Below are 23,018 nucleotides of genomic sequence, written 5' to 3'. Positions count from 1 at the left end.
GTGCATCACTCTTAAAGATAAAAAGGGGACCAAAATAAACAAAAGACATGATACAATAGATTCAGAGACAATGCAGGTGAGGAAAAAAAATTATAGCCTCAGATAGATAAAAGAAGATTCTCTAAGCATAAAACAAAACCAGCATACTTAAAAAAATAAATAACCAGTGAGGAGCAAACCTCATGGAAATTAAAAGGGTGAAAAGCTGAATTGAAACTTTTGAAGAAAGTTCAAGGGAATGTCTCTGAAAATGCAATGAAACACAAAGATTTAAAAGAGAGAAAGAAAAAGAAAAAACAATAGAGAGCATCCAGGAAGTCTAATATTTGAATAATAAGAGCTTCGAAAGAGAATCAAAGGAAAAGAGGGAGAAAATTTTTTAAAAAGACAAGAAAATATCCCAGAACGAATGTACTATTGTGCAGATCAAAAGATTCCCCGGATACCAACAATATGACTAAAAAGTGATTACATATAAAGGGATATTATCAGGAAATTGCAGAGTACCATGTTTAAAAAGCACATCCAAAAAGCTGCGAAGAAGAACAGACACTACCACAATCAAGACATGAAGCAGCATCATGATGTCAGGCTCCTTTATTGCTAACCCCTCTTCTACCCTTCCTAAAACGAAGCAAACACTGCCATGTTTTGGTATGTATAATTCTGCCTTTTCCATATTGTCATGTAAATGGATCGTATAATATGTAGTCATTCAAATGGCTTCTTTTAGTTAGCATAAGGCATTTAAGATTTGTCCTACTTATTGTATACATACTAGTAGTTCTATACATACTTAGTAGTTGTCAGTTTTTGTTGCTGAGTAAGATTCCATTGTATGAAAGTTCCACAGTTTGTGCACAGTTTGGATAGATTTCAGTTCTCCGTGACCATGATTAAAGTTGCTATAAAACATCTATATACAGGTTTTTGTGTGAAGATATATTTTCATTTCATTTGGGTAAATACCCAGGAGTTGGATTGCTGAGTCATAAAGAAACTGCTAAACTGATTTACAAAGTGACTATAACATCTTTCATTCCTACTAGCATTGTATGAGAGTTCAAGTTGCTCTACATTTTTGCTAGAACTTGAGATAATATGAGGTGTTTTCCTCTTATTTTTTAAATAGTCATTTTAATAGATGTTTGTGGTGTGTTATTAAGGTCTTAAATTACATTTTCCCTAATGACTAATGATACTGATAAGCTTTGCAATTGCTTTTTGCATGCACTTTGGCATTTGTTTACTCTGGGAAATGGTATCTGCAAATCTTTTGCGAATTTTTTAATTAGATTCTTTGTTTTCTTATTTTTGAGTTTCAAAAATTTTAATAATATATTTTGGATTTGAGTTTTTTGTCGCATCTGTGATTTATAGATATTTTTTCTCCACCTTATGATTTGTCTTCAATTATCTTATTTGTGTGTTTTTAAGAGAAAGAGTTTTAACATTCAAGAGAGTTAGATTTGTTACTTTTTCCTTTATGGTTTGTGCATCTGGTTTTTTATCTAAGAACTTTTTGCCTGAGTTAAGGTCACAGAGACTTCCTCTTGTCTATTTCCTAGAACATTTGTATGTTTACATGTTGAATTTATGTCTATGATTGGTTTTGTGTTAATTTTTGTATACACTGAGGCATGAGTCAAGGTTAATTTTTTTGGCATGTAAGTATTTAATAGTATCAACAAAATTTTTGGAAAGATTATCTTTTCTTTATTGAATATTTTTAGATTTTTGTCAAAAATCAATTTAAACACTTTTTGTAGGCCATTTTTGGACTCTCTTTTATGTTCAGTTTATCAATATGTATGTCTATACCAATATCGCACAATCTTGATTACTACAGCTCTATAGTAAGCTGTCAAATCACATTGTATGAGTCCTCCAACTTTGACCTTTATAAAAATCATTTTGGTCTTTCTCACTACTTTGCCTGTCCATATAAATTTCATAAACAGGTCATTGATATCTACAAAACATGTGATTTTGATTAGAACTGCATTGAATTTGTGGATCAATTGGTAGAGAATTGACATCTTAACAATATCAAATATTCTGATTCATGAACACTCTGTTGCTCATTTATTTGCGTCTTGTTTCCTTTATTTTGTCAGTGTTTTATATAATCCACTATGCAAATGCTGCACATTATTTTATTAAATTTATACCTAATTATTTATTTGGGGGGTGCTATTATTAATGTTTCTTTGAAACAAATTTAAATCCAATTGTTTGTTGCTAGTGTGTAGAAACACAATTTATTTTGGAATAGTGAGCTTACATCCAGCAACCTTGCTAAACTCCTTATAAGTCTTAAGAGCTTTTTTGTAATTCCCTAATCTATATATATCTTCTACAAAGAGAAACTGTTTATTTTTTTCCTTTCCAATCAGTATGTCTTTTATTTCTTTTTTCCTGCCTTATTGCACTGGATAGTTTAATAACGTGATAAGAGCACATTCTTGACTTGTTCCCAACCTTTGAAAGAAAACTTTCAGTCTTTTACCCTTAGATGTGATGTTATGTATGAAATTTTTGGCCATGCCTTTTATCAGGTTGAAGAACTTACTTTTTATTTTTAATTTGCTGACAGTTTTCATTATAAATGGACATGGAATTTTGTCAAATGTTTTTTGACATTTTAAATTTGTACTAAGATCAATTATTTTTACTGATTTTAAATTATTGAACTAGCCTGTATTCTCTGGATAACCACAACTTGGTTGTGATATATTTTCTTCTTCATATATTGGGGGATGCAATATACTATTATCTTATAGAAAATGTTCATCTGTGTTCATAAAATATATTGGACTGTGTTTGATTTTCTTGTAATACCTTTGCCTGGATTGGGTATCATGGTAATTTCTGGTCTCATACTAACTTGGGAAGCATTTCCTTCTTTTCCATTTTGTGGAAGAGATTGTATAAAAGCGTTATTATTTCTTAAATCTTGGCAAAATTCACCAGTGAAACCCATATTTGCCTGGAGTTTTTCTTTGATGGAAGGTTTTTTAACTCGGAATTCAATTCCCTTAATTATGTATGATATTTTGGTGATTTATTCTCCAGTGAGTTTTGTCATCTTGTGGGTGCAGAAAATAGGTTAATTTAATCAAATTTGTCAAATTTATTAGCAGGAAGTTGTTTGTAGTATGTTTGTACTACAAACAGCAATTTGTTGGAACTGATTTGTAGTCTTTCATTTCTGATATTGGTAGTAAGTGCTCTCTGTTTTTCTGTTCAGCCTAGAGTTTTATCAATTTTGTAGATCTTTTCAAAGAACAATTTTTGGCTTTACTTTTTTTCTATATCATCTATATTGTTTTCTATTTTCCTTTCAGTGATTTCTGCTCTGTCTTGTTTTCTTCCCTCTTGCTTTGCTATTCCTTCTCAGTTTCTTATAGATGAAAACTTTCATTATTGATTTGAGACCTTTCTTCTTTCCTCTCAGTCCTGTTTCAGTATAGGGCTCACAAATTTTGAAATGTTGCATTTCACTTCATTTGTTCAAAATATATTTTAATTTTTCTTGAGACTTCTTTAACCCATGGATTATTTACAAGGGGATTGTTTAATTTCCAAGTATTTGGGGATTTTTCAGGTAAGTTTCTATCTGAGTTTCTAGTTTAATTCTATTATGAACTGAGAACATAATTTTAGAATTTCAATTCTTTTAAATTAGTTACAGTTTTTTCAGGGCCCAGAATATGATCTGTCTTAGTGAATGGAGAGTGTTTTGTAAATGTCAATTAGGCCAAGTTGAGTGATAATGGTGTTCAGATCATCTATATACTTACTGATTTTCTGCCTGCTTGTTTTATCAGTTATTGTGAGAATGGTGTTGAAGTCTCCAAATGTAATTGTGGCTTTATCTATTTCTTCTTCAGATCTATTAGTCTTTCCTTCATGTATTTTGATGTTTTATTATTAAGTGCATACATGTTTAGGATTGTTAATGTCTTGATAAACTGGCTCTTTTATCATTATGTGATAAGCCCTTTTACTTCCTGATAATTTCCTTGTTCTTAAGTTTATTTTGTCTAATATTAATATAGCCACTCCAGCTTTTGATTGCTTAGTGTAATTCTGGGTGATTTTTAGATTGATTCCTTCACATTTCGAATATTAGGTTATAAAAATCTGACTTCCGTTAAAATCCTTTGAAGGAAGTTAGAGTTATTTACTTTTTTCAGCAGGTTACCGACTGGTTAGCTTCAGACTCCAAATTCTGTTTTCCTTTGCCAGTGACTACAGTCAGTTCCTATTTTTTCATAAAGTAGCATAGCGAAGCTATGAACTTTGCTTTACTACTCTGTGTCTGCACAATGGCTAACTTGGGATTTGGCTGTGGAATTATGTAATAGTTGTGATCTCAAAATCTTTGCTGTGCTGCTTGCATAGGCTATGCATGTGAGGCAACCATAAATGTGCAGCTTGGAATTGAGTCAGGACTTGTGTTGGTTCATTCATAAAATTAGCTTCTAGCTTTCTTCTCTCTGAAATGTCCCGCATCTTTCCAGCTCCTTTGGACTTCCTTTCCTGGATTTTTGGCTAGAATGATATGATTTCTTTTGAAATGTCTGCCTCCCAGCCTGCCACCCAATTTGCATAACTAGAGTTGTTCTTAGGCAATGCGGTAAGAGGAATTCGAGAAAAAAAATAACAAGGACTTCCTCCACATTCTTTGGACTATAGAGGCCCCATTTCCTGATTTCTCTGGACAGAAAGATTTTCTTCCCCCCGCTTGGGGCTTTAGATTCCAATTCGGCCACAGCTGCCGCAGTGCAGCTCCTTGGCTCTAATCATCCTCAGAGCAGGGCCCAGCAGAAAGAAGACAAAACAAAACAAAACAAAAATGGGGGTTTTCCCTATACTCTCTGGCTTGCAAGGCATTTTGTTCCAGATACTCTAGCTGGAAAAAATTTACTTTCTCTAGGATTTTGCTTCCCTAGTTCACAGTTTCACACTGATACTGCCCTTGGGTTAAAGATGGGAAATAAAGGAGGGGGAGAAAAAATGGGAAACTCACCCTGTAACATTCATTCTCAAAGTTTTCTCCCCCATCCTGATCAGCCTGCTATTGTTAACTTTTCAGAGTCCTCAGATAGTTACCTTTTATAATTTGTGCAGATTTTGAGTTGTAATCAGTGGGAGAGATAAGCTGTAATGGGCTTATTCTATATTGACCTGCATGAGAAGTCCCCCTCCACCAAAGTTTTCTTTCTTCCAATGCCTTTGGCAACTTTCCTTTTTCTCCCCAGTCAGAAGCCTAGCAAAAACTTGATAGAAATCATTCATAACCAAATATTGGCATGTAAAATCTTTCCTTTCTTAAAATGATCCATAGTAGCAGAGTAACATTTTCCAAAGGCAAGACTCTAATGAGCAAGTATAGGCTGCCAAGCCATTAATCAAAATTAAACCAACACCAAAGCAGTTAGCCTCGTCTGTGCATGATATTGTTTGTGTAATTTCATTATACTTCTGGCAATGTATACTTGTTAGTTATGTTTCTATTTTGGTTTTAAAAAATCTTTTATATTAGCAACATGCAAAATGAAATGTGAAATCCTTCCAGAAAAACATCAGCCGACGGGGTCTACTTCTCTAACATTTAAAATAATTTGGTTTCTAAGAAGCCATACATTTCTTAGATTCTTTGTTTATTTTTGGTGAAATTCAGAAGTCAGTAAAATTTAATTTTCATGTATTTCAATAACATACAGAGAGCATACCAGCCTGTTTGATTACATGCGTGCAGTGTACCAACTCATCTTTGTCTTTGGCCTTAACTTACGCCTTGTTTTTGACCACATCTTCAGCAGTACAAGCCCTTATGCATGTTTTTCCTCTTATATATAAACCAAAGATTCCATAGCATACAAATATAGAAGGATCAAATGGACCCTTCTGGTTTTATAAGCTGCTGCTTCAGAAACAAGCCCTGTTTCTACATTGCATTTTCCATACTTGTCATATTATCATCAGCTCCTTCCATATCCCAAAAGAATACTAACTACTGATCGATAGCCCAGACATGTCTGGCCATGGCCTACATGTGCCCTGGGTAGTTCATTTATTTGTCTTGGTGGATTTGCTAGAGTGGAATTTAATCAATAGCTAATTCATTAATTCTGGTCCTCGAGAATGTAGAGACTGACCTGGATGAAGATAACTGGCTGGGTCTGGCTTTGATTGAAATATGACAAGCACTGCAGCTGACAGCTTCACTGGGTACTGGGCTGACTATGAAGTTTAGTTATTTATTCCCCATAAATGGAACAACTAAGAAAATAACACAAACAAGAAAGATGTTTTATTACATTACTGCTAGTATTCCAAAATGCATCATTTCCAGGCATGAGGCTCAAGGGAAAGTAGAGAAAGAACTCAGATCATGTCTTTTAATGTCTTTAATTGGAACCATGGCAGTTTTTTCACATCCAAATCAGTTTGGGGATGTGTTATTGATGAGGAGTGTGAGGTATAAAGTCTTTGTAGCAGTCACAAATAATTGTTTTAAGATTTGCTTCTAGATGCCGAATGAGATCAATGATATTTTTACACACCAACTTTCCAGAAATCTTTCTGATAACAGCATAGGTTAGATGTCTCTAAATGAATGCTAAACCACTATCGTCATTAATGAATCTCTCTATATTTTTTTCTTTTTTGTTGTTGTTGTTGAGACAGGATCTCGTTCTGTCACCCAAGCTGGAGTGCAGCTCACTGCAGCCTTGACCTTCCAGGCTCAAGCAGTCCTTCCTCAGCCTCCTGAGTAGCTGGGACAATAAGCATATGCCACCACACCCAGCTAATATATTTTTTAAATTATTTTGTAGAAATGGGGTCTCACTATGTCGCCCAGGCTGGTCTTTTGAACTCTTGGGCTCAAGTCATCCTCCCGCCTTGGCCTCCCAAATTGCTGGTATTACAGATGTGAGCCACACAGCCCCTGGCATCCCCCTATATTTTTAAATTACTTAATGTGGGGTTAAGTATGGTTCAAGAGGTCAGAGCTTGTGGTCAGAGCTTTCCTCACAAAATTTTATGAGGCATGCTATGATATACTTTTTATGCTATGACATTAGATATCAGGGAATCTCTTCTATCCTTGATTTTTCTGCCTAACTTTTCTCAGTGAATGATAGCTTCAACTGAAGTAATGATTTTACAGTTTTGTAAAATTAAAAGAAAAAATATTTTACATTTAATTTAATTATTTAGCATTTAAAAGAAAAAATTAAGGCCACATTTCTGTTTGTTTGCTTTAATAGGGAGAGTGTTGGGCTGAAGGATACAGAATGTCAAATCATTTTTTTTCACCTGTATACCAAACTCGCTTACCAAAATGGGCAATTGTAGACTATTTTTAATATGGACTAAAATTATCTGCTTAAATCTTTAGAGGATATGGGTAGAACCTTGAAAGAGAGAATTTGGAGTACGCTAAGTGCAATTTGTACAGATCCAATCAATAGCCTTATGGTCACCATGGCTTTTAGGAAATATTACTCATTTGATGGCCATGAGTTCTGATTATCACATTCTGTTTAAGGAGACCTTAATAGAATAGAGTCAGAATATAGAATGTAAACAGAATAGATAGACAGAATATATAGAAAAGAGAATATTGGGCTTATTGTTGTGGCTCTGCTATCACTATTTTCATTTCCTTACCTCCCTCTTCTTCCCAAACTCCTCCTAACTTGTTTACCTCTTGTAGCTCCCACAGAAACAGCTCGGTGGCTGAAGTAGCCTTTGAGTGCCTTTCAGCAAAATCCAGTTCTTCCTCCTAATTCACTTTAGCCCTCAACTGCCACTTTGTCCCTGGTTCTCTGAACATTCATTGTTTTGTTTTGTTTTTATTGGTTCCATTAAAAATCCACTTATGACTTCTGGGTGTCCTCAGGGAAAAGACTCCCTACCTTGCTCAGGTAGTTCAGTCCTGCAATTTTAAGCCATACTGATGTCTCAAAGATCTCTGGCCCTGTTTTCTCCCTAAACTCTAATCCCACATATCCACTTGCCTATTGATTTTATGTCATGATATTCACCCATCACTTCCATAACCATGAGACTCAAAAGTTAATTCTCATCTAACTCATCATCTTTTCCAACACCCACTTCTGCAAATGCACCACCATCCTGCATATTATCAAGGACTATATCTTTGAAGTATTTTTAATCCCCTGAGTTTATTAAACATCGATTTTAGTACATTTTCTTTTGGAGCATCTTCTCATATATGTTACTCTTCTCCATTTCCACCACTACCACCCTGGTTCATGTTTTCATCCTTTAAGTTTATATAACCATTTTATGGAGCTGTCTTAATCCAATTAGATACAAAGAGAAAAAAATATCCTTTACTTTTCACCTGCTACTTACTGCCTTAAACACACTGTTTTGGCTATCCTTCCCTTAATTCTCAAATACCCCTCAGGAATATCTTATGGCTTTCCAATTATTTTTAGTTATGAGTCTCACTTTGATAATTAAGATTCATGATCAAGTATTAAAAAATCCATTCCATCACCATCAAAATATTAGCCTCGCATCTAGTTCAAAGATTCTATCATTTCTAAAGCTCAGGCCTAATTGTAGTTTGCTCTTTTCTTCCCTCTTACTCTTTCTTTTCTATTCCATTTTATCCAAATATGTTCCCTCTCAATGTTATTACTTCACTGCCATCACTGGTTGACAATCACAGCTCTCCATTGACAAGTGATGCTTTCTTGGGCAATTGTATTTTTTTTTTTTTTTTTGAGAGAATCTTTGAATAGCCAAATTCCCTTACACAAGTGTTGCCCTTTATAGCTGATCACCTGTGGTGCCAAAAGAGCAGAACATTCCAAAGACTCTTCCTGCTGGAGTCTCCTCATGCCAGAAGGCCACTGTCCTGGGCAATGTACCTTCAAGGTAGCTCAAGCCTAGCCATCTTGCAAGGCATCCACTTGGCTCTTGAGAAACTCATCCATCTATGCCATGATATAGATCGATATTGTGGTATTCTAGGCTTAAGCTTTCATTGCAGAACTGCTCTGGCCAATCTCTGGCCACCAGAATTCTCTAAGAGAAGGAAGCTTTATTTTCTATGCTCATATAGACTGCCAAATTTAAGAGTTCTCTGTCAAGCTGTCCCAAGATCTCCTCACCACATTTTCCTCCAATGACAAAAGGAGGGAAATGTGTGTTCCTTTTTATTAAAAGAACATGGGTTTTGCATTTTGACTTTTTATGTACTACAATTTATAATAAACATCTCAGTAGGATAATTAAATATTCAATGACTTGAAAGCAAAGAATTAAATTTGTCATATTACATTTATTTCATCTTTGTTAAAAGTGTTCTGATCATTTTTGATAACCATGATCTGGAATAATATTGAAGAACTTGAGTGTTACATAAATGATTGACAAAAATGACCAAATTGATTAGAAAAAAAGCCTGTGTAAACATAACCAGATAATCTAGAGCTATTTAATCCATAACAATTTAGGTTAATATCTTAGAGTGTATGAAGATTTCTTTTCTCTGGTCAAACAAATGTTTTGAAAAAAATTGGGATAAAATATTAGGATGAAATATTAAAGAATAGTAATGTGAACCTGTCTTCATAAAAATTTTATCTGACTTGTATCATTTTGATATTCACCTGTATAAAGGTAAGTGATAGCAAATTATTTTCTCTACACTCCTTTGTAGCTTCAATGGTATTTTGTACTTGAAGGGACAATTGGAAGTGATGAGATCTGGGGAGGGTGAAATGCACCTGTAATCCTAACTAGTTGGGGGGCTGAGTCAGGATTGCTTGAGCCCAGGAGTTTGAGTCCAGCCTGAGCAACATAGCAAGATCCCATCTCTAAAAATAAATAAAGAAGAAAGTGATGACAACTGTGGGGGTGGCACAATAGTATGTAGTAGTAACAGTAGTAGAATAGTAATTTTGCTGACAATATGACATAATTAAAAAGAAATAACTACAACTAGAATGTCTGAACGCTTGATGAATTCATGTACCAAAATATGTGTAAAGAACTTCTAGTTCCAAAATGATGACATAGAAGCAAGCTGGCTTCACTCCTCTCCACAGAAAACAGAAACAAATGTACAGAGCTGAGATTATCACAGCAATATCCCAGAACTCAAATATGAGGAAAAGACAGTTCCCACAGTCACAGAGAAGTGAAAATCTCTGAGCAGATGGTAAGAAAATTGGACTTTCATATCCACAACACCCATCTCCCCAATATATTCAGCACCATGCTTGTGGAAAATATTTTCCTGACCCTTGATTTCTGCACTGGAAAAGTGCGATTGAAGTGGACAGTTTCCCGACCATCTTAGGTTACTTGGCAGGAGACCTTTACCTGCCTCAACCCACAGGAAGCATCAGGAGTGCCCGAAGGGATCTATCTCTGTGAGGACATCCAGAGACAATGTGGGGAGATGGGACTACTATCACCAGCCCTGGAAATTCTGCTCTGTAACTCAGTAAAAGAAGATGCCAAATCAGAGTGGCTGTTCAGTAGCACCACACTGTAGTAGTTTCACTCCACAGGTTTCTTGGGCACCAATCCTCAGCCAGCCTCCTCACACTACCAGGATATCCCCTTTGGAACCTCCCCTATTTGGGAAAGGTGGTGTTCTGATAGTTTACGGGAGACAAGGCAAACCTGGACCTAAGGCACCATCTAGTGCCAAAAATGAGGCAGTGACCCAGTGAATTAAAAAAAAATGAAAGAAAATGAACAGAAAAATTACAAAGAATCTCTATGCAAACATATCTAAGAAAAAACAAAACAAGCCAGACAGAGAAGACTGCAATAAATAACTAATCCTTCAATGCAAAGACATAGACATATATCCATAAGAAATGGAGAGAAGAGTAATATATGAGAGGATGCTCCAAAAGAAAATGTGCTAAAGTTGCTGTTTAATAAACTCAGGGAATTAAAAATAATTCAAAGATACATATCCTTGATAATATGCAGGACGGTGGTGTGTTTGCAGACATACAACTTCTTTAAACAGGGAAGTAGGATCTTCTCAAGCTGACAAAAGCAAGGAAACAGTGACTGACCCTAACAAGATGGTGATAGGTGAACTCTGTGACCAAGAATTCAAAATAACAGTTTTAAGGAAACTCATGATCACCAAGATAGTACGTAAGATAAATTCAGACATTTCTTAACAGATTTAACAAAGAGATTAAAATAGTTCAAAAAATTAAAAAAGAAATCTTGGATCTGAGAAATACATCTGCTAAAGTGAAAAATTCATTAGAGGCTCTCAGCAGCAAAATAGATCAGAGGAAAGCATCAACAAACTTGAGACAGGCTATTTGAAAATACAGAGAGGTGGGGATAAAAGAATGAAAACAAGTGAAGATCACCTACAAGATATATAGAAAACTACTTGAAAAGACAAAATCTAGGAATTATTGGTGTTCAAGAGGAAGGTGAACAAGAGCAAGAGGTAGAAAGCTTTTTAAAAGAAAGATTAACAGAAAACTTTCTAAAATGTAAGAAACAGAGAAATATCCAGATATAGAAAGGTCAGAGAAGACCAGATTTGATTAAAATAAGATTATTCCAAGGCATATAATAATCAAATTCTTAAAGGTCAGTGACAAAGAGAGGATCCTAAAAGCAGCAAGAGAAAAGAAGTAAATAACGTATTTAAAAGCTTCGGTTTGTTTGGCAACAATCTTCTCAACAGAAACCATACAAGCTAGGAAGAAGTGGGATGACATTTTCAAAGTGCTGAAATAAAAAAACAAATGCCATATAAAAATACTGTATACAGTAAAGCTATCCTTCAAATATGAAAGAGAAATGAAGTCCTTCCCAGATAAAAAGCTGAAGTAATTTACCACTATGAGACCCATCTTATAAGAAATACTAAAGAGAGTTCTTCAAACTGCAAGAAATAAAAAAACTAATGCACAGAGAGAAAACATTTGAAAGTAAACCCACTGATAAATTAAGTACACAGACAAACCCAGAATACTCTAATACTGTAATTGCAGCATGTAATCCACTCATCACTTCAGTATGAAGCCCAAAAGACAAATTTATCAAAAACAATAGTAGGTACAGCAACCTGTTAAGAGATAGACAACATAAAAATATACAAATTGAGAAAACATAAAGTCAAAATGTGGAGAAATACAATTAAATTTTAGAGTTTTTTCATTGTTTCTTTGTTTTTGGCAACCAAGTACAATAACCATATGATCATTTCAATAGGTGCTGAAAAAGCATTTGATAAAATTCAGTATGGCTTTATTATAAAGTCCCTCAAGAAACTGGATATAGAAGGTGCATACATCAAAATAAAAGCCATGTATGACAAACCTTTGGCTAACATTGTACTGAACTGGGAAAAAAAGAAAGTCTTTCCTGGAAGAACTGGAACAAAACAAGGACACCCACTTACACTTTTATTCAACACAATACTGGAAATCCTGGTGAGGTAATTTGTCAAGAGAAGAAATAAAAGGCATCCAAATTGGAAAGGGATAAGTCAAATTAGCCTTGTTCACAGATGACATGCTCTTATAATCAGAAAACCTAAAGACTTCACCAAAAAACCTGTTACAACTGATGAACAAATTTAGTAAAGTTGCAGAATGCAAACTCAACATACAAAAATCAATAGCAGTTATATACACCAACAGCAAGCAATCTGAAAAGAAATCAAGAAAGCAGTCCCATTAACAATAGCTACAAAGAATATAAAATACCTAGGAATCAATTTAACTAGAGGAGTAAAATATCTATACAAGTAAAACTATAAAATGCTGATGAAAGAAATTGAATAAGATACAAATAAATGGAAAGATATTTCATGCTCTTGGATTAGAAGAATTAATATTATTAAAATGACAATTTTACCCAAAGTAATTTACAGATTCAATGTAATACCTATCAAAAGACCAATTACATTCTTCACAGAAATAGAAAAATATTTCTAAAATTTATATGGAACCACAAAACACCCAGAATAGCTGAAGCAATCTGAGTAAAAAAAAGACAAAGCTGCAGGCATTACACTACTTACTTCAAAATAAAGCACAAACCTAAAGAAACCAAATCAACATGGTATTGACATAAAAACAGACACATAAACCAATGGAATAGAATAGAGAACCCAGGTATAAATCCATGCATTTACAGACAACTCATTTTTAACAACGGAACCAAGAACTTGCCATGAGGAAACAGTCTTTTTAATAAATGGTGCTGGGAAAACTAGATACCCATATGCAGAAGAATGAAACTAGACCCCTATCTCTTACCACATTCAAGGATCACCTCAAAATGGATTAAATACTTAAGTCTAAGACCTGAAACTGTAAAGCCAACAGAAGAAAACATTGGGGAGATGCTCCCAGACATGATCTAGACAAAGGCATTTGTGTGAGATCTCAAAAACACTGGCAAGAGAAGCAAAAACAGAAAAATGGGATTACATCAAGCTAAAAAGCTTCTGCACAACAAAGGAAACAATTACCAAAGTGAATAGACACGCCATAGAATGGGAGAAAATACTTGCAAACTATCTATCTGACAATGAATTAATAATTGGGATATACAAATAGCTTAAACAACTCGTTAGCAAAATAAAAACAAAACATCTGATTAAAAACGGGCAAATGATCTGAATAGGCATTTATATTGCCTATTGCCTATTCAGAAGACATACAAATGGCCAACAGGTATATGAAAAAATGTTCAACATCACCAAAGAGATGAGAATTGCAACTCAAAACCATAATGAAATATTATGTCAACCAGATAAAATGGCTTTGATAAAATAAAAAAGCAGGAAATAATGGATGCTGGTGAAGATGTGGAGAAAGGGGAACTCTATTTACACTGTTGGTGGGAATGTAAATTCGTACAGCCACTATAGAATATTGTATGGGGGTTCCTCATGAAACTAAAAATTGAACTACTGTATAATGTAGCAATTCACTACTGGGTGTATATCCAAAAGAAAGGAAAACAATATATTGAAAAGACACCTGTACTCCCATGTTTGTTGCAGTGCTATTCACAATAGCCAAAATATGAAATCAACCTAAGTGCTCATCATGAATGAATGGATAAAGAAAATGTGGTACATATACACAATGGACTCTTATTCCACCATAAAAAAAGACTTAACTCCTATTATTTACAGCAAAATGGATGGAACTGAAGGTCATTATGTTAAGTGAAATAAGTCAGGCATAGAAAGACAAACGTTGCATGTTCTCTTTCATATGTTGGAGATAAAAAAGTGAACCTCATGAAGGTAGAGAGTAGATTGGTGATTACCAGAGGCATGAAAGGGTCGTGGGGAGATAGATTGATTAATTGATATAAATTTAGAGTTTCAATGAAGAGATAATACCTAGTATTTGATAGATCAGTAAGGTGATTTATAGTTTACAATATCTTTTACATATTTCACAATAGCTAGAAGGGAATAATTTAAATGTTGTTAGCATAAAGAAAAGACAAATATTTAAGGTGATAGATATGCCAATTACATTGATTTGTTCTTTACAAATTATATGAATGTATTAAATACTCGCATGGACCCTAAATACGTACATCTATTATGTATTGATTAAAATATATTTTTTTAAACTCCAGGCTTCCCCAAGATTGTAATCCACCTGTAATTTAACTGACTTCTAGTAAAGCCCGTTACTTTCAGAGGAAGACAATTCAACCTAGAGACTTTGCAATGTATAATCTACAATGTTGTGTGTATGTGGGGTGTGTGTGTGTGTGTGTGTGTGTGCGTGTGTGTGAAGGAACAAGAAAATATGAGAAAATGTAACCCAAAGATTTGAGAGGGAAAAAATGTGTGTAGACATGGTGACTTTTATCAGAAATTATATTAAGGTATCTTAAATTTCAGTTCCTATTACTTTAAATTCTAAAAAAAACTGTAACAGTTATTTCATGAACAAGTCTGCCAAAAAAAATTCATTTGAATATTTGCAATCTGTTTATGTTTATGCATGAGTGCCCAAAAATATCTTCACCTCTTTTTCTCCAATATTTAACATTTATTCCTGGGATTGAAGAATGTTCCATTTTACTCTTCAACATCAAAGCAATGAAACAATTAATCCCGCTAATAATGATGCATATTTCTCAAAGATGCCTTTCATTTTCAGATCAGCAACCAAAGGAGTTTCAATTGTCTCTCCAGTTGGCTCTAATGAGACATGTACAGATGTTAAACCCACTTCTCTTCTTAATTATTTTCCTTCGTGTACTTGATTAAATCCTCAAAAGCAAACTGTTCATGTTCTCGCTGAAAATATAGGCTGTCTCACTTAACAGTTACGTTGCACAAGAAAGAGAAGTTATAATGGCATGGAATGTGCTCTGCATGGGATTTTCTAGACTTTACTAGTTCACGAGCTTTTGTGGATAAGTCAAACTCTTGAATGTCACTTAAATGTAATCTTTTCTGTAGTTAATTATGCAGAGAATACAAAAGAGGTATCTGCAGGATGTGGAATTAATTTTGAAAGTTGGATAAAGGCTTTAGAATAATAGCTGTGGCTATACAAGTCACCTATGAGACTGTTCTCTCATAAGTGACATTAATTTCCTATCTACAGAGTTTCATTACTGAATGTGTTGTTTGTACCTCCACAAAACTGAAATAATAATTTTCTTTTTTTAGCAGTCTATTAAAATGTCGAGGTTTATCCTGACTGCCACTTTTTAACATAAATATTTGGGCTTAATTGAATTCCTAATATGTGACGTCACTTGGAATTCTGATAGGGTTCAGTAATTTGGCCTGCAAAGACATATTTTGCCTTAAAATGAAAGGTATAGTTGAAATGTTATTTTACACGATAGCAAAAAAGCATCCAACATAAGTTGTGAGATTTTTATTGTTTAACTTTTGAAGTAGAAGGACAAGGTTCTTATGTGCTTGCTTTATTCCAAAGTATATATGGGAACGCTAATGCTTTATATGTAAAATGTACCCTACAGATATTTGTGATTAGTTAATTTTTATGGCTAGAAATTCTAGAATCATAAAAAAAGAACGAATCTTGAATGTCAGAGTTTCACCCATTTTTTTGAAAACAATGAGAACAAAAAAATCATTATAATTTTTATATTTACCTTGTGTTTCACAAAAAGGGGGTTTTCTTTGCTGTGCTACACTGCAAGAATATGTCATGTTCAAATCTCTGGGGCTTTATTAAAAACTTTAACTACTGTCTTCTTGTAGAGATTATTAAGCAAATACTAAAGATAGCATAGATGCGTGGTCTAGGCAGTATTTTTCTGGCAAGTAGACCTAAGTGCAGAATTTAAGTTCTATAACATTAACCTGAGACCAAATCATTTTATTCGGTGTTGTCTCCTCTGTGAACAGCTTTATGTTATGACCTCATTTGCTACAGCAAATGAAATATTAATAGATCATTGAAAATGCAGTAAAGTTTTGATCAGATGTTATACCTTCATTGTATACCAAACCCTGCCTCTCATAGAAACTTTCTACTTGGGTTTAAATTGAAATTATCACTCAGTTTTTTAAAATCAAACATTTTCTTTAAGAACATGACAATGTAAACATATTTCTTATGGGAATCTTTAAGTTCTATATTTTTCACCAAAAATCATGTCAGACCATGCTAGTTAAAGAGTTATTGAAAAAAAAAAAGAATCTATTTAGCCGAGTCAAAAAATTAAGCAAAGTATGTTTTAAATAAGTTAGTGATTATAAAATTTCTCAATTTGGGCATTTATTTTGGCTGCAAGTAACAAAACACCTGACCAAAGAGATTTACGTAAATAGCTCTAGATATATAGTTGACTCTTGAACAATGCAGGGGTTAGGACTGCTGATCCCCACCCAGTCAAAAATCTGCATATAACTTTTGTCCCAAAATTTAACTGCTAATAGCCTACTGTTGACCAGAAGCCTTAATGATAACATAAAAAACTGATTAAAACATAGTTTGTATATATATTTATACTATATTCTTACCATAAGTAAGCTAAAGAAAAGAAAATGTTATTAAGAAAATCATAAGGAATAGAAAATATATTTACTATTCATTAAGTGGAAGTAGATCATTATAAAAGTCTTCATCCTCATTATCATTATATTGAGTAAGCTAAGTAGGAGAAGAAAGAGGAAAGGTTGGCCTTGCTGTCTCATAAATGGCAGAGGTGGAAGAAAATCTACATGGAAGTGGATCTGCACAGTTCGAATTTATTTTGTTCAAGAGTCCGCTGTGGATAGTTGTTGGCATTGGTTCACCAATGCCAAAGATAATGGCGGCATCTTTTTTATTGTTTTGGCCTTTCTCAAATAACTGAAAGATGATTGCTGAAGTTGTAGACATCACGTTTAGCAGAAAGAAAGAGGAAAGGAGAAGGTGGCAGCTATTTCCAGAAAGCTAAAATTTCCTAGGAACCTCCATAGGAATCCCATCATAGTGTTCCCGCGGCATCTCTGAGCAGTTATGGTTCATATCACAACTCCTAGGTAAGGTAAGGCAAAGGAGAAGCAGGTTAGAAGCAGGCATTAAGTTGCCACCTTCTTTACCAAGTCATGTATGTCTTATCTTTGCTTACCAAACAAAATGCTCTGATTTTCCTGATTAGCCATATGACACTTGCTTCTTGTCTTTGAAACTTAAAGTAAAAACCACCTCACGCCACGTGTTATTCTTCCAAAAGCTAACATAATTTTGATTGATTTGAAAATATATGATAATATATATAATTATATATATATATTAGTATCTATTGCTGCCACTTTTTACTTAAGACTGATAGCATCAATGTTAAATAGTGTCTTTTCAGAAGTATTGATTATTCTATCTGTTGCAGATCTCTTCAAATTGATTGGGTGCCTCCACAGAAGCCAAATGGCATCATTCTTGGATATGATCTCCTATGGAAAACATGGTATCCATGCCCTAAAACTCAAAAGTTAGTGCAGGACCAGAGTGATAAGCTCTGCAAGGCAGTGAGGTGTCAAAAACCTGAATATATCTGTGGACACATTTGCTATTCTCCTGAAGCTAAGGTAAGTCTTTTCTAACTAGTCAGTGAACTATGTTTTTCTCACTCAAGACTCCAAGTGAAATTATTAGCTTCTCACACCACGATGTATTATGATCAATATTTCCACTACTCTATGAAGAAGACTCCACGGAAAAGAAAGGATGCTTACAAAAATCATTATCACCCTCATGAGAACTTTAGCCTTCCCATTTTTTATTATCTTCACAAGAAATATAAACTTATTAGAATAGGGTACATCCCAAATTTGTATTTGACTGAGTGACTTAAAATTTTCTTTACAACAGATCTTTTCAGCTACAAATAGGTGTTTGTTTATATGGCACTGATGAGTAACTGTGAGGAGGACATTTTATGATTTGTCAGAAATATTTTAGCATTATAGTCATTTGCAGATTAATGTTCATATTAGATGCGGCTTAGAAATCAGATCAATAATACAGCCAGACAGAGGAGTTTGTAAATTACTTTTATTGACAAACAACACAAAATCCTTAGTTTGAAGGTAGAATTTTATATAATGAAATAATGTTCCTATTTGTCAACAACAGCGTCACACATTCAATGGCTAAACCTACTACTAAATTGATAAGATTTACTGCAAAAGAACATCATAATTAAGAAAGTGAGTTACTGAAGCAATATGGATCAAAATACAAATTATTATGGCTGACACAAGTTTAGCAGTAGTTATCATCTAAGAAATGCATAAAGCCAGCAGTTACTAACTGTGCATTTTTTGATACTTACACTCTAAAATTATCATTATGCCTAAGTTTGACATCATTTTATGCCATTAAGTATGCACATATTTAAATACATACATCTGATGAACATATTTGTATAAAATTAAATTTGGGATTTCTGAGAAGAAAAATACTAAAATAAATTTGCCCATTAAACATATCCTCCATTTAAAAAAAACTTGGAAAAATGTTGGCAAAACACAGAATTCACTTCTCAATTTTTTTCTTTGCTTCTATTATTTTAATTTTTATTATCCGTTACAAAGTGGACAAAGAGAGAATAGTTGTATAGACATATGAATAAATGATTTAAAGTTTGTGGAGTGCAGAAAACAATGTGCTTCATCAAAGTAAAAACTGATTCTGGCCAGAAACTGTCATAGTAGTTTAGGTTTGTATAATGGATTTGATAAGTTTCAACCCTATAACTTTAGTGGTAAAATCAAAGCTAAGTAGAGTAAAACTAGTAAAGATAATGTTTCAATTTAAGTTTATTCTAAAAGATCAAAAGGTAGATGTTCTTAAAATGTTCATATTAAATTAAAATATACCTGTGATAGGGTGAAGAAAAATTAATGAGATGAAGAAAAATACTAATAAAGTATTAACAGAATAATATTTACCTATGTTTAGGCTAAAATTATTGATAAAATTACTTCTACCTTTCTTTATGCTGTGATTTCAGAAACTGCTTTTTGTAACTTTTGAAAAAATTTAATGAAGCTTTGTACCAAATAAGTGACTGGTTGGTGTAACATTCCTAAATTCAGTGAATGACAAAGAACCGGTTAGTTTAATTTTAAATCAATTTAAAAATGATTAAGACAAATCTACTGTACAAAAAAAATCATACAGGTCACCTTTTATAGAAAATAAATGTAAATTGATGAATAGGGAAGCAGAAGTTAGCCTTCAGAAAACACGCGTGTGCAAATCTCACCTCATAGTCTTGAAAAGAAACATCACATTTGGTTATTCTTATAATGCAAATGTCATACATTATTACAATAAAATGAGATACACTATTTAATAATGCCTTAAACAAAGTCTTATTTTTATTGTCGAGATTAAAGAGGCAACACAGGTATTGCAGTAAAAGAGAATAAAGGATGTCAGTTAAGTTTCAAAAAAAAAAATTTTTAATTTCAGTTTGGGATTAGGTACTAACACACATTTCCTAGCATGAAAGATTGGAGAGAAGTAGAAAAGAGACTTTTATTGAGGCTTTAAAAGCTTTTTGGCTAAATCACTGTAAACATTAATGTTTCCCAAAATACTTAAACAAGCTTTACCATAAGATGACAGCCATGGTTCACAAATCCCAGTGAACATAAGACCTGGGGGCATTGTTAAAACCTAGTATCTCATAACTCTAGCCCCAGAGATTCTGATTCAGTAGGTTTAGATTTGGCTGTGAAAACTTGCATTTCTAACATGTTCCCAGGTGTATTAGTTCGTTTTCACAGTGCTATAAAGAATTACCTGAGACTGAGTAATTTATGAAGAAAAGAGGTTTGACTCACAGTTCTGCAGACGTAACAGGAAGCATGACTGGGAGGCCTCAGGAAACTTACAATCATGGCCGAAGGTGAAGGGGAAGCATGGACCTTCTTCATGTGATGGCAGGAGGGAGAGAGAGCGACGGGGAGAGCTGCCACACACTTTTAAACCATCAAATCTCGTGAGAACTCACTCACCTTTAGACCTACAATAAAAGTCTCTTTCCTACTTCTCTCCAATCTTTCATGCTAGAAAATATATATTCATACCTAGCCCCAAATGAAATTTACAATTTTTTTAATTTAATTAACTTCCTCTGTTGTCTTTCACTGCAATACCTGTGTTGCCTCTTTAATCCCAACAATAAGAATAAGACTTTGTTTAAGGCATTATTAAAATTTTATATAATAAAAAATGTATGTATTTGAAATACATATATACTTATATGTAAACATATATTTAAATATATCTATTTTTATTATAAAATTTTATATAATAAAAGATGTATATCTTATGTATATATACATATGTATATGTATAAGATATAAGATATACATCTTATATCTTTTATTTTATTATATAAAATTTATATATTATAAATATTAAATACTATATTATAATATATTAAAATACTATATTATAATATAGTATTATAATAGAGCACAAAGCATGGTTGAAGACTTCAAAAAAGCTGCATTCTATCAAATAACATTTATAAAATTTGAATGATCCTGGAAAATACATTTTTAAACCAACGAAATATGAGTAATATGGTCTCAGATCTTCCATGCCTTATAAGAAAATAATTATATTACATGAGATACAGTGGCATAATACTCTTAACTAAACTGACATTTCTTTAAAACTGATTTCAAACTTTCAGGTTTGTTGTGACGGAGTGCTCTATAACTCCAAGCCTGGACACCGCTGTTGTGAAGAAAAGTATATCCCGTTTGTTCTGAATTCTACTGGAGTTTGTTGTGGTGGCCGAATACAGGAGGCACAACCAAATCATCAGTGCTGCTCTGGGTATTACGCTAGAATTCTACCAGGTGAGGATTATTTCCAGGTGTACTCAAAAACTTTGGGAACCTGAAAACATAAACACACGGTTCATGTCAGTGAACTATTTCAAACACCTCCCCCTCAACAAAAATTGAACCACAAACGCATAGCCAATGGCCTGCTCTAAATACTATTTCTTCCTTCTGCTTTGTTAAAATATAAGCAAGGCTAAATATTAGAAAATGAGAGAACAGGAGGAATTTACAATATCTACTACATAAAGAAATAAATCTGGAGATATGGCTAACTCCTTTTATCTTGTGGCTTTTTTTATTAACATGACTATATATTTTCACTATTAAATATGTGAATTGCTGACTGTTCCACTCCATGAAGGTGTTCCCCACTTCCTCCATTTCTAATCTGAACTACACATGCATTGTTCTTGGATAGATTGTAACTGCAAATTTCATTTGTCTCAGAATTCTAGGCCACTGGCAGTATTCTCTCTCATCATTATAAATCAGGCAAGGGAAGGAAGAATGCTGCAAAGGGTAGCAAACTGGATTTTTTCCTTCATCCCTTTTTAGTATTAGCCAACTTAGCTAGCAATTTTGCTCCAAATTTCAACTACATAAAACAATGCCTAGTGAATATAATTGGGAATGATGCTAATAACAACTGCCATTTTTAAAGTACCAAGTCTCTCACAGGCTCTGTATTGAAAACTTTACATAGGATACCTTATAGAATCTTCACAACTCCAGGAAGTTGGTATTATACAAGGCAGTTTACAAGTAAGGAAACTGTTTTAGAGAGGATCGATAACATATCCAGATTCACAGATGTGAATAGAAGTGAAAGAACTAAAATGTGAATATAAGTATGTCTCTCCTAAATCTATGCTCTTTTGAGTACTTTACTGCCTCTTTAACCAAAAAGCATCAACCTCTGTTGATAATTTTTTTAAAAGGACTATTTAAGACTTCTAAACTTCTTCATTACTACCACTGTCAATTACAATTTATCGTCCAAAAGTAATTGAGAATACAAAAGTAATTGAGAATACAAACTTTTTTCTGTTACTTAAGTTTGATACCGATATCTTCTTTAAAGAGCAGGAAATGGATATAGGAGAAAGACAAGAAAGCCAAGTTTTTTGGAGGCCATAGGAAAGCTGAATACTTTGAGATATCTAGTTTAGGGTGAAATTTATGCCCAACATCTGGTTCATGTACTTTATGTTCAGTGTAACTCTATCCATCCAAGGCATGTGAAATGAGACACTGTCTAATCCAGTGTCTGTTTTGCAAAATACTGGAGCAAATATAGAAGGTGTACAATCACCTGATGGGTTCATATTGCCCATTGCACAGATAGAGCCAATTTGCCAAAACAGTGGTATTGCAATAGAGAAAGAGCTTAATAAATGCAGAGCCGGCTAAGCAGAACAGGAGATTTTACTCAAAACAGTCTCCCAGAAAATTCAAAACCTAGGATCTGTCTGGGCACGGTGGCTCATGCCTATAATCCCAGCACTTTGGGAGGCCGAGGTGGGTGGATCACCTGAAGTCGGGCGATCAAGACCAGCCTGGCCAGCATGGCGAAACCCCATCTCTTGTAAACAATACAAAACATTAGCTGGGCTTGTGGCAGCGCCTGTAATCCCAGCTACTCGGGAGG

At 33.8% G+C, this 23,018-nt stretch overlaps 1 protein-coding gene across 1 annotated transcript in view; it reads left to right on the top strand.

The window, feature by feature from the left end:
• Positions 1-23,018, top strand: part of USH2A (usherin) — an 801,829-nt gene that overhangs the window by 586,332 nt on the left and 192,479 nt on the right. The window contains exons 49-50 of the mRNA XM_055233796.2: positions 17,890-18,088; positions 21,214-21,382. Coding sequence (XP_055089771.1) covers positions 17,890-18,088; positions 21,214-21,382 — 368 coding nt within the window. The remainder of the gene's footprint in view (positions 1-17,889; positions 18,089-21,213; positions 21,383-23,018) is intronic.

Source organism: Symphalangus syndactylus, chromosome 19 (genome assembly GCF_028878055.3).
Source record: "Symphalangus syndactylus isolate Jambi chromosome 19, NHGRI_mSymSyn1-v2.1_pri, whole genome shotgun sequence".
Classification (NCBI taxonomy): domain Eukaryota; kingdom Metazoa; phylum Chordata; class Mammalia; order Primates; family Hylobatidae; genus Symphalangus; species Symphalangus syndactylus.
This window is presented reverse-complemented; position numbering and strand designations above follow the sequence as displayed.